Below are 12,878 nucleotides of genomic sequence, written 5' to 3' on the forward strand. Positions count from 1 at the left end.
ACTGCTGCTGCACATTGAGTGGATGTTTTCAGAGAACTGTCCACAATGACTCCAAAATCTTTCATGAGTGTTAACAGCTAATTTAGACCCCATCATTTTGTATGTGTAGTTGAGATTGCTTTCCAATGTGCATTACTTAGCATTTATCAACATTGAATTTCAATTGCTATTTTGTTGCTCAGTCACCCAGTTTTGTGAGATCCCTTTGTAGCTCTTCGCAGTCTGCCTGGGCCTTAACTATCTTGAATAGATCTGTGTCATCTGCAAATTTTGCCACCTCACTGTTTACCCATTTTTCCAGATGAATATGTTGAACAGTACTGGTCCCAGTACTGACCCCTCAAGGATACCACTATTTATCTCTCTCCATTCTGAAAACTGATAATTTATTCCTACCCTTTGTTTCCCATCTTTTAACCAGTTACTGATCCATGAGAGGACTGCCCTCTTATTCCATGATGGCTTACTTTTCAAAAGTCCATTTAAATTAAATACATTTTTTTAATTTTTTTTTTTTTTTGAAATCTAGATCTGTTGTGTGTTTTGGTGTAACTTGCATTATTCTTATGTTAAATTTGCATAAACCTAACAAAACATTTACTTTATTCATCTTTTTTTAATCTATCTCATTGGTCCTGACACCCCCACTGTAAATTCGAACACCCCCCCTAATTTCAATTCCTGGGGAAACCACTGCTTCGGTGGCTGTTGAGGCAGGCTTTCCAGTGCCTCTGCTCTGACTCACTGCCCGTTTCAGCTGATAGTGTGTAGTGGGGAGGGTATTCAAGACCAAATAAGAGTTATTACTTTCACTACAGCTTTGTTTGAAGATTCATCACGAATCAGATCGTCAAAAACTCCTGACCTTGCTATACTTTTGCAGGCTTCAGGGAAGAACTGCCTCTCACCATGCTCCTGGGCTAAGTGGCTTCCGCTTACCAACATGATCTTTGGAGCAGAGACCATCAGCTACAGGCCACTCCCTCCCCCAAACGTCTTTCAGGGGAATTTTAATTCCCCTTCCCATTTCTAAGCCAGTGGCAGCTGGCAAAACAACACATGCAGCTCTGAGGCAGAAACGTACCCTTTTCTTTGGCACAAATGCTAGGGAAGAGAAGCCCAAGGCTTTTTTGCATTCAGCTACATACAACTCCAGAGGTTTCCTCGTTACTGCTCTAAAGCTTATGGGGCTTTTCTGCCCCCAGGATCTTTCAAGAAGCTGCTGCAGCAGGAACATTTTCCTCTGTGCTCCCTGCTGCAGGCTACTGAGCAAACTCTGCTGCTTCCTACACCCTATCCACTCACCAAGACAAGCATTTAGAATGAAGAATGCACCTCATACTTGGTGGCCTAGAATGATCTTGCTAGGGGAGAGAGAGGCTACCCAGTGTTCCCCTTCCTGCTCCCCAGACACCTGGAGACCCAGGGGAGGGTTACTAGTTAGCTAGCCCCAGGAGCACCACATTGGAAAGATCCCTCCTGAAGACACAGAATGTTGGTGGAATGGGCGTGGTCAAGAGAAGATGTTGAACTTCTGCTGCTTGCGATGGCTTTGAGAGGAAGCATGGTCCAGTGGTTAGAGTGCTACCGTAAAAGTAAGGAGACCTGGCTTCAATTCCCCACTCCCCCAGGCTTACTGTGTGATCTTAGGTAAGTGACAATCTCCGGACCTCAGTTTCCCTACTATAAAACGGCAGTAATATCAGTCCCCTCTCTCGTATGAGGATAAATACATTAAAGATTGTGAGGCACTCAGGTACCACAATAACAGAGGCCACGTAAGTACCGAAGACGGAACCTCTGTGTTCAAGTCCCCACACAACAGAATCCCAAACACATATTCTGAGGTTTTATAAATTCACAGCTTAATCCTCACTCCTCCTTGATCCCAGATGGCCGATCCACTTTCCCAGCTAACGCACGGAATCGTATGTTAATCAACCAATTTTAAAGTGGTAGGGTGAATTTGTATTAAAAACTCCTCAGGCAGGACTGTAGGATGAAAAGCAGTGACATTAACACACATCAGGCAAAAGACAGAATTACCAGATGGACACGAAAGAACAGTTTTTATTGGTCAAGATAACAAAGAAACTTGTTTCTCCCAATGATTTTTTTAAAACAAGCTTTAACAGCTAACTGCAAAACTTTTACAAACTAAGAGATTCACTGGAATTTCAACAACTGCTTGTAACTTTGCTTGTTTATATTCAACAAGTGGTATCGGTATCCTTTGGAAACAGTCCTTATTCCAGACAAATTATATTTAAAGAAGAAAAACTAGGGCATTACACAAAATGGTAAAAAAGTTACGTAAAATTCAAATGAATTCCTTTAGGAAAGAGGTATAAACACCCTGTGTGATGTGTGAATTTGCATGTTGACATAATGGAAAAAAAAGGTTGAGTATAAAAATCTCATATGCAAACTAGACTAGAAGTTAATTTTTCCCTTTTCTTAAGATACAAACATTTTATTACACGAACTAACTACCTGGGATCTTTAAAAACAAAAAACAACAAACAAAAACCCAAGAGAACTTCTGGCCTATTCAGAAACAAAGTACTCAGAACCCCCAAGATGCCTGCACTTTATCAGGTGTTCCTTAGCAAGTATGTGCTAGAAAGTCTGGATAGTCAGAAAGGCAATTACGCAGAGTACATGAAATAAAATGATTCACTTTAAAAGTCAACATTGTTTACCCACAGTAGTGAACAATGCCAACAAGCAAAAGCAGACATTTCTGAGAAACAACCGGCTGTCTTTCTGGTAACAAAAACCTTGTCATTTAAAAAATAATACTGAGATGCCTGGACACGATATGCCAAAGTTATATGGAAAAGACTGATTCCCAGTGATATGTCTTCATGAGCTGCTTAGCCTAATTTTGCAGTTTAGTGTTTTTGATATCCTGTAACCAGTAAATAAGATCAGGGCAATAAACTGCTATACAAGTCTCTGCTGCTCAAGTTACTAAAGTGGGTGCAAATTACAAAAAAAAAAAATTGTCAATGAAGATCAGTGTTTTTTTAAAAAAGGAACTGAACACTAACTGTCTCTCAAAATGCCAAGTCATATCTGCATTAAGCTGCATCCCATTCACACCCCTTTGAGGGTGTGTAGGCACAGAAAACTGAAGCACATCACTGCCAGAACAATACAGCGGTGGAGCGGGAGTGACTCCACAGGACTAAGCGGGAATTTCAGCTGCAGGAAGTTCTTGACAGCTACTGCTATGGTACACGGAACAGCGGTGTGTGTTTGACAGAGTAACTTCACTGGAAACAGAAAGCCTGCTGCCCTTCTCTAGACATGATTTTACAAAACGTTGTGTGTTCTAACACCCGTACTACACATTTGGTAAGAAAATAGAGAGCACTTTTCAGCTTGTGGTTCTTCTAAACTACGGCAGGAGGGCTTTGCTAACACCTCCCTCACTGGCAACCATCTGAGGTAATCCATGATGCTGCTAGAACAGCAGCTTCTATTTCTCTCCCCCAGCATCACTCGCTGCCTCCTTATTGAGTCCTCGGATTGACAAATCATAAACCACTTCCTCAATTTTCTTGACGTCGTACTTCAAGCCGTCATAGCGCTTCCTCAAGGAGTCGTTTTTCAGATTGAGGAGACGGAAGCCAGAATCCAGCTCATTAATGAAGGTGGAGATGCGAAGAGGACGAGAGTAGTCACCTGCGGTGACACTGTTCACTGCCAGCCTAGACTGCGGGGGAAACAAGTCAGATGGTATGGAAAAAGGTTGACTACACATGCAACTACCAAGTCAGATCTCTCAAGATCCTTCTGAAGACGGAGGTCGCCTACCTTAATCTGTCTCTACAGCCAAACATGCTTTTCCTGTCAGTTTACTGTATGAAGAAGCATCAACGTATGGTAATCAGACTAGTTATACTCATCATATAGAATGGCTTCTTGCGTAACGAGAATCCTTGCTTTCAATCAAGGCACTGATTTGAATCTGGACAGGATTAAGTTGAAGTAGGCACTTAGTTCTTCCCTTTCTGAGGTTCACTCCTAGTTGCTACCTTAGCATTTCATAGTAGCTGGAAAGGTTAGTTAGCTCAGAGTTCAATACCAGGGCATTATGCAATGTAACTTCTACCCTCCCCAAACGCAGGGTCTGGAAAAAAAAACTACTGGCCATTCATTTTTGGTTGGTTTCAGACCAGTTATCAATTTGTGCAAATAACTTTTACTTACTAACTCACTGGCAAGAGTCAGAATCCCAGAGAGGTAGTCTTCAATGTCCAGGTGAAAACCTCTCTCACGATCAGCCTCAACTAAGGTGAAAACCAGAGTTGCAATGTGAATCAATATCATACCTGAACACAAGCAGCAAATTAGAAATGTCTTGATTCCAAGTCAGCTACAGAAGACATTTCAAACATAAGAAATCCGATGGCAATATAGAAGTCAGTTGTTTCCCCACATATAATGTAAGTACTTTGACCTGGCTCCCATGTTGGTTTAATATCTGACATGTCCTCTACCTACGAGACAATCCCCTACACTTGATCCAACAGGATCACAGAAGTACAAGAGTTTTCTTTTGTAAAACTTTTAGTCCTCCTGAATTTTTTTTTAAAAACATCCTCTGCTCTGTGCAGTGTTATAGCTCCAAAACATTAACTATGCTAACTTCTTATTTAACATTTAAAACAAAAGTAGTGGGAGGGAAAAAACAGACAAAGCAAAGTCAACATCCTAGGCAAATTTAATGTCACGTGGTTTGGTCAAATAGTCTTAAGAGTACACAATTACTTTCCTAAACTGACACATTAAGCAAAAAAGAGTCTTTATTTTTCCCAGATTAAAATTTTTTGCAGTCTGGTTTGCATCTTTATGAAGATAAATTTCTGCTGGTGTTTAATCTGTTCATTCCATAGGAAATTAAATCTAACTCTTCTGACCAATCTGGCATTTTGCACCTTGCCGTGTCTCTGCAAACCACTAAATTTAAGAACTTCACAACTTTATCCAGTTTAATTAACACGAACTTACTTCCAAGTATTTCTGTAACTGCTTCTCGAGTCACTAATGTTTCTGTCTCCAAGTAGACAACAAATGCTGCCAGAAACACCAAGCGCTGTAGCACAAACCTCCAGTGTTCGTGAAATCTATATTGAAACACACAATGAATGAAGGTGAAAAAAATAATTCAAGACATTTTTACAACTTGCATTAGTAAGGACTGAAGATTAAGACTGAAAGTATTACATATCTAGTCTACCTTATGCTACGTGTGCTGCATGTTTACTTTCAGCACTGCGCTTCAGTTGGACACACTGCTAAGATGACAGAACTGAAGTTTCATAGCTACCGATCCAAAAGTTACATTTTGATCCAAACAATGGCAATGAAAAGAATTCCACCCAACAAATGTGGGTTTAGTGTGTCAGTCTGAGCTTGAGGGCCTGGCAACCTGAACAACTCAAGGTGGTCAGTGCGGGATGCAACAGACATGTACGAGATGCAAGACAACCTGTCGGAGGGTTCACCTCCTCTCTCCAATCCTTTGTAATGGCTGGCAATGGATTTAACTGACAAGATTCCTGCTCTCTGAAGTACTCTTGTCAGAAGTCCCCTACTGGCAGGGAAAGCAAAGAAGGGCCAAAGAGGACTGCCTCATTTTGGAATAATTCCCAATATCAAATGTACGTTTCATGACAGATTGAGCTTAGTTTTCAGAAATGCAACTAACAACTAATTAAAGTGAATGGAGGTGTGAGTGCTCAATGCCTCTGAAAATCAGGCCTTTAATTAGAGCTACTCAAAACAAAGCCAAAATTATTTCTGTTAGGAAGTCTTCAAAAAAATAGAAAATGAAAATTTTCTACTTTCAAAAAATGATTCTAGTAAGGAAAAAAAATGTTTTTCTGAAAGCTGAACAATTTTACCAAAAAGTTTGGTCAAATAGCCATTTTTGATTCACGAAAAAAGTGTCAACCAATGCTACCCTTGATTTGTAGAGTAGAAAAAAAATGTTGGGGCCTATACACCTTCACGGTATCCTTTTAAGTTAAAGTGTGTAATACCCATTTAGAATATTAAAACTTTGCCATCAGTATGGTTATTTGCAGTCTTACAGACCTGTAGTACTGATCAGCTGGAAACTTGGTCTTCAGAGATGCTAGCTGTGTTCTGACTGTACCAAAGTGTTCTCGGGCCTTCTGACACTTCTTTGGTACTGAAAAAAAGAAACAGGGCAACATTTAGGAACTTGCAAAACTAATTTTTGCAAAAGAATCCTGTGAATGTACATAGTGCTACTTAAAGTTCTCCAATCAGCACACTCATGTTTACACATCAGTGCAACAAACAGGCTAAGTGACTTGAACAAGGTCACACCAGGAGTCAGTGGCAGAGCAATGAAGAGAACCCAGGAGGTCTGGTTCTCAGACCTGAATTCCAACCACTAGTCCACAATTCCAAGTTACATGAAAATAGTCACTCCATAATTATTTAGGAATCACTGGTCATCATTAAATCTCAGTCACATCACAGACACAGATCAGCAATGCCACGCAAATTAATTGACTACTCAACAATGGGAGATATACTTTTCTTTCTGTTCCAAATCCAATAACTCACTCACTACTAGATAAAAAGAAATATTATTACAATGGATAATAGCTGGGGTTGGATCTATGTTTTCCAGTAGCCCCTTCTGTTTTATATACATTTGAATTATGTTTCAAACCATCGTTACCTATAAGATTACCACTCACAATCAGCGGGATTTTAAGCCCCTATTTAGAAAAGTAAGGTTTCAGGCTCATTTATCTACTAACCACTGCCACCTATAGTTTTCAAATATGACATACACCTTAACAGAAAACCATACAGCAATGTTTTGTTTTGCTACAACCAATGTAACAGTCTTATTTCAGCTCTTCTTATACATACAGAATTATACATGTGCATAGCAATTTAGAGAGAGAGAGAGAGAGAGAAAAAAGATGTCCTCAAAAAGTTTTTGTTTTTTTTTACTTACTGAAAAACAGCAAAAGTGATGACAGACTATAGTGGGTATGAGGCAGCGAGAGATGAAAGTGTAACAATCTCCCCTTTAAGGGAAATGCACGTTACACAAATACCTTTTTTACCACAGTTTCATAATTAAGAGCCTGTATTGGATTTTACATGACCGTGCAAATCAATCAATCAATCTGAAGAGACCATGCAGTGCCCACAGAGAAGGAAAAGAACTAACAGCAGGACAATAAAGGAAGAAGAGAAAGAGGGGTGATTGACAGAGCATGCAATAATGAAGAGCACATAAAGCAGGAGTAAGACATGATCAACAATAAACCTCTGTATCAAGGAATGAAGACGCTGGTTCAGATTTTCATATCCTTCTTGGGACCAGAGCCACACAACTCCCTTTGAAGTTAATGGTTAAAATCTCAATCTATAAGCTTTCAAATTGTTCACATCCAAGTCTTTTGTATGTCACCCTTTCTACAGCTGCCCAAAGTTCAGAAGTCCAGTACTCTATGTGCAGGCACGTTGAATTCTAGGAGATTTTAAGTTATGACTGAAAATGCTGTGGCTTCTAACCGCACCTGTGTGAGGCAAGGATGCATTACGCCCACTTTCCAGTAGGAACGAGGCACAGACAGCTTCAAGGCCACAAACTGTATGGCAGAGCTGAGAGGTGAATCCAGTTCTCCAAAGTCCCAGTCCAATGCCTGAGCCACAAGGCCAAGCTCACCCAGGTATGAATAGCTATGGTATGGCAGTACCCGCACTTGGAGTGCAAGGGAAGTTCTTTAGCCATAGCAGTCCCACAGCACATGCAGTACTGTGCCTGCCAGAGCCCAAGAGCATCGGTGCCTTTTACCCCTGCTCTATCAGTTGTTGTCAGAGACCAAATGGAGGGAGAACAGCATTTCTTGCTGGATGAGATCTCATATTGTTTGTGAGGAGTATACACTTATGGCGAATGTGTCAGCCTTTAGGTGGATATAAAAAAAAGGAGGCGGGATAGCTCAGTGGTTTGAGCATTGGCCTGCTAAACCCAGGGTTGAGAATTCAATCCTTGAGGGGGCCACTTAGGGATCTGGGGTAAAATCAGTACTTGGTCCTGCTAGTGAAGGCAGGGGGCTGGACTCGATGACCTTTCAAGCTCCCTTCCAGTTCTAAGAGATAGGTATATCTCCATTATTTTCAAAAATAAACCAATAATTATAAAGTCTATGTAATAAAAAATTGGGAAAGACAGCAGTCTTGTTTAGCTATCAGTCCCTCAAATAAAAGGTCATTATCAATCTCTGTGCTAATCAATATATTTAAGTTCCAGCCAAACAGCTGATATAAGGAGGGTCAAATCACTGCCAGGTTGAAGCTACAGTTGAGATTATAGCTCTGATATCAATTAAGGTAATCTGCACAAATAATTGGTGGTTAGATGATAGCCAATTTCTTCTTACCCACCAATACAGGGTTACAAGGAAGCATTCCAATACAATTCAAGATGACACAGCTTGTTGCATTTAATGTTCAAATAGCACCTTGGGGGAAGATATGATCTTTCATGATTCATAGATTATAAACCCAGAATGAACCATTTTGGTCATCTAGTCTGACCTCCCATATAACACAGGCCACAGGACTTTCCTAAATTAATTCCTGTTCAAGCTAGAGCAGATCTTTTACAAAAAGACATCCAATCTTGATTTTAAAATGTACGGTGATGGAGAATCCAACACATTACTTGTCAAGCTGTTAACCACCCTTCCTGTTAAAGCTTTGCGTCTTATTTCTAGTCTGAGTTTGTTCAGCTTCAGTGTTCAGCTGTTGGATCTTGTTATATGTTTGGCTACTAGCATGAAGAGCCCTCTAACATCAAATTTTTGTTCCCCATGTAAATTCTCAGATTATGGGGTCACTGGATCGCAAGCTTCTTAGATCAGATAAGAAGACTGAGCTCCACTATAAAATGACTTCTTTTCCAATCCTTTAATTATTCTCATAGGTTTTCTCTGAACCCTCTCAAATTTATCAATCCGTCTTGAACTGTAGACACCAGAACTGGATGCAATAGTCTAGCAGCAGAAACACTAGTGCCAAATATACTCTCTACTCTTACTAGACATTCCCATTTATGCTTCCAAAGACCACATTATCCCTTTGGCCACAGCATCACAGTGGGAGCTCACGTTCATTTGATGATCCACCATGACTGCAAAGTTGTCAATGCTTTCCAGGATGGAATCCTGTATCTGTAGGAATGCCCTATGTTCTTTGTTCCTACATGAATGCCTTTACATTTGGCCATACTGAAATGCATGTTTGCTACTGCCCAATTCATCAAGCAATCCAGGTGACTATCAATGACCTGTCCACTCTTTTACCACTTCCTCAATGTCTGGGTCAACAACAAACTTTCAGTGATGATTTTATGTTTTCTTCCAGGTCATTGACAAAAAATGTAAATAGTCTACTGACAAGAACCAACCCCATTAGAAACACACTGGCTCAGTGATGACTGTCTGTTTGAAACCTATCACTTAGCCAGTATTTATTCCATTTAATGTGTGCCATGTTGATTTTGTATCATTCCAGTCTCTTCATCAAGATGTTGCACAATACCAAGTTAATTGCTTTACAGAAGTCTATGTATATTGCATCAACACTATTACTTTTATCAGCCAAGCTTGTAATCACATCAAAATAAATATCAAGTTAGTTTGATGGGTTCTGTTTTCCAGAAACTCATCTTGATTGATATTAACATTAACCTTCTTTAATTTTTTATTAAAGAAGTCCCATATCAGCTGTTCATTCCCTCTGGGGCACCTGGTACTGGCCACTGTCAGAAGACAGGATACTGGGCTAGATGGACCTTTGGTCCAACCCAGTATGACCATTCCTATGTTCTTAAGGTGTAAGAAGGCAGAATGGACCGGCAAGGCCTAGAGGGGAGTGCTTGTGTTGCCTATGGCCAGTGGACTTGAGAAGCTGACCCACAGGAGGCACATGCTTCCTCATGCTAAAGGCAGGTGGAAGCAAAGTGCCCCGTAACCCCTGGAAAGTGTCACAGTAGGTCTCGGATACCATTCTCAGCAACAATGGTGGGGGGATTCAGTTTTCCTCAGGTCTTTTCCCCATGGCAGTTTTTGCTTTGTTTCAGGTGTTGAAGGTCTTGCTGAAAAGAAGTTGCCTGACTAACAGTGGACAGGTTGAGAGTATAGTCAAGGAAAGTTGGTGTGTTTAACGAAAGATTATATATAAGTGTTTGATAGCATCCCTTCTTTCCCTGACCCTTTGTATCCTTAGCATGTAGGGATTTGGGGCAGATGCTGTCTTCCGGCTGTGACATCATTACTAATTACAAGTGACTTACTGTCCTGAAATCCAGCTCCCTGGTGAACCCCCTGCAGCAGCGTTAGGATCTCCCGAGCCGTCTGTTCCAGGGTCTGAACCACTTTCCTGATCTCCTGCAAGTCGACGGCAACACGTCAGGACATGGGATGGAGGAAGAAACTCCCGCCCAGAAACCCCCGGCCCCGCCCCCCCCTCGGAGCCCTGGCGACACCCTGATCCCTGGCCAGGTGCGAGGGTAGCCCGCCCTGCCCCTCCCCCGGCCCCGCCCCCCCCCGGAGCCCTGGCGACACCCTGATCCCTGGCCAGGTGCGAGGGTAGCCCGCCCCGCCCCGCCCCCGGCCCCGCCGCGCGCCCAGCCCGGCCGGGCCCTGACCTCTCGGATGTCCTGGTCGGCGGTGAGGACCCCCTGCAGGGTGATGAACATCTCACTGACCGACATGGTGCGCCGCCGGGCCGGGCACGCGGGGAGCCGCCACCCAGGGGCTGGGACGCTCCCGGCGCTGCCTCCGAGCCGCCTCTCCCGCTCCCAGCCGGGGCCGCAACCGCTGCTCAGGGACCTTCCCGCGCTCAGGGCGCAGGCGCCACATGCGCGCGCGGCCCAGACTCGGGGTCCTTCCACCGCCGCGGCGCAGAGCTGCTGCCCTGCCTAGTGCCGGGCCCGCTACCATCGCCGCGAAGGCCTTCCGCATTCAGCACTGAAGCCGCTGCTCCTACCACCCAACGGGCCTCTACATCCCGCGTCGGGACCACTTCCTCGGAGGGAGGGTTTCCACACTCCGAGCACAAGGGTGCCCTAATCACTGCCTGGGCCCCCGCCCCGGGGTCCTTCTACGCTCCTGGCGCAGGGCATGACACACACCGAGGAAAACGGAAGTTGGCTGCTGAGCGAGTTCAGCCCGCAGGGGGCCACGGGAGCCATTTGGGACAGGCAGTGGGATAGCCCCCACCGGGCCAGCGTGCGCAGGCGCAGTGCGCTCTTCTCTACCCCGCTGCCTTTCTTACCCTGTGAGGCTGTCCCCGTGTGGCCGCCTCCCTCCCTCCCTGGCAGCGGCCTGGCTCTCCCCGCAGGGCCCCAGCCAGCACTGGAGAAGCCGGGCCTGGGGGCGGCTGCAGGGACGGGCTGCCCCCCCCCCCGGCTCTGCAGGCCAGACTGTGATCACACACAATGGCCTCTGTGGGCTGACAGCTTCCCCCTCCCCCGCGCGCCGGAGCAGGCAAAGCTCGGCCGTGGCTGGGGAGCAGGGGGCTGACACCCGCCCCCCGCCAGCATCCTCAAGGGGGGGGGGGGATGTTTGTGTTACCGGCCGCCTTCCCATCCCTTCACAAGCAGCTGGAGAGCTGCCCGCCTGGGTGCCCGGATAGCAGGGGTGTAAAATCAGGACTGGGGGCTGGGGGCACCTATATGGGAAAAAGCCCCAACTATCGGGACTGTCCCTATAACATCAGGACATCTGGTCACCCTACTGCCCAGAGAGGGAAAGGAGTGTCAGCGAAGGGAACTTCTCTGGGGTCCTCCATCTTGGCCTGATCTCCCCACAGCAGAAGCCTTTTACTTCACCACCACCTTATGCAGATCCCACGTCTTTAATCAGCCCCCAGCGTTTCATTCCGAAACCCCCTTGCACCAGCACTTTGTGCAACCCCCCATTTTTGGGAGCTTGTGGGATGTCTTCACCATCTCCCCTATGCGGGGAGCAATAGCTCTTCACCCACTCCTCCAGGTTTGGGGAAGACAGTAGTTCAGGGGGTCTCTCTTCACCCCCACTGCAAAACTTCAGGGGACAGCAGCTCACATAGACTATTCATGCTTGGTGAGGACAGACGTTCATTTCTTAACTCCTCTCACTTGGTTTAGGGGCTGGGACACATAAGCCACCAGAGGTGGCTTACAAATCTCTCACCCTCTCTATCAGGTTGATCCTATTGGGATCCAGGAAGTGGAAGCCCACCCACTGCTAAAGGACCTCCTCCCACCTAAGAGGAGGATCCACACGACCTGGAAGCCAAGTAATTCCAGGGGACAAGTAATGAAATAACAGGGTCGGAAGTGCAATCAAAGGGTCAAACAAAGGGAACCTGACGGGGACACTGAGCAGAGAATCCTGGACAGCGCCCACTGCTCCTTGAAGGCATCAAGGGAGCCAGTGGACGCCACCCAGAGGAACTCTGCCCAGATGTGTGAGCAGACAGAGGATCGGAAATAGGCCCCACAGTCACAGGAGACCCCGTCGACCAACCTTCTCTCTCTGGTTTTAGAGATGGCCATTTTAGCCAGGGCCAGGAGGAGGTTGACTAAGAGGCCCTGTGACTTTGCAGGGCCACAAATAGGGAGTGCGTAGATAAGAAGGTGAGGGTAAAAGTGCAACCAAAAATATAACAAGATATTTAAGAAGAGCTGGAATAGGGGCTGCAACCTGGTGCATTCTAGGTAAATGTGCGCCAGAGTCTCCCTCATGCTGCAGAAGGGGCAGGTGCCCGGGATGGGGGTGAACCGTGCCAAGTACACACCCATGCTCACGGCCCCGTGGTGA

The 12,878-nt window shown here is 44.9% G+C and overlaps 1 protein-coding gene across 2 annotated transcripts; it reads right to left on the reverse strand.

Annotated features, from left to right (window-relative positions):
• Positions 1 to 2,042: 2,042 nt before the first annotated feature.
• TSN (translin) lies at positions 2,043 to 10,888 on the reverse strand. 2 transcript variants are annotated; one of them, XM_030580359.1, is made up of 6 exons: positions 10,721 to 10,888; positions 10,367 to 10,460; positions 6,109 to 6,205; positions 5,020 to 5,135; positions 4,219 to 4,340; positions 2,043 to 3,721 (listed from the first exon to the last, which is right to left on the reverse strand). In XM_030580359.1, the coding sequence occupies exons 1-6, from the start codon at positions 10,784 to 10,786 to the stop codon at positions 3,485 to 3,487; spliced, it is 732 nt and encodes a 243-aa protein (XP_030436219.1). In that variant the 5' UTR covers positions 10,787 to 10,888; the 3' UTR covers positions 2,043 to 3,484. The 2 variants fall into 2 exon arrangements, with proteins under 2 accessions (XP_030436219.1, XP_030436220.1); XM_030580360.1 differs by having other exon boundaries at positions 4,219 to 4,298; positions 10,721 to 10,887.
• Between the last annotated feature and the right edge of the window lie 1,990 nt (positions 10,889 to 12,878).

The sequence above is a fragment of the Gopherus evgoodei genome, chromosome 11, assembly GCF_007399415.2.
Source record: "Gopherus evgoodei ecotype Sinaloan lineage chromosome 11, rGopEvg1_v1.p, whole genome shotgun sequence".
NCBI classification, from domain to species: Eukaryota; Metazoa; Chordata; order Testudines; family Testudinidae; genus Gopherus; species Gopherus evgoodei.

Bases quoted from the DNA above. Each gene is read 5' to 3' on its own strand.
- TSN (XM_030580359.1), bottom strand. From the start codon at position 10,786: ATGTCGGTCAGTGAGATGTTCATCACCCTGCAGGGGGTCCTCACCGCC. The intron at 6,206-10,366 runs GTAAGTCACTTG...TCTTTTTTTCAG, and splicing joins GGGAGCTGGATTTCAGGACA to TACCAAAGAAGTGTCAGAAG. The intron at 4,341-5,019 runs GTAAGTTCGTGT...GCTTGTGTTCAG, and splicing joins AGTTACAGAAATACTTGGAA to GTATGATATTGATTCACATT.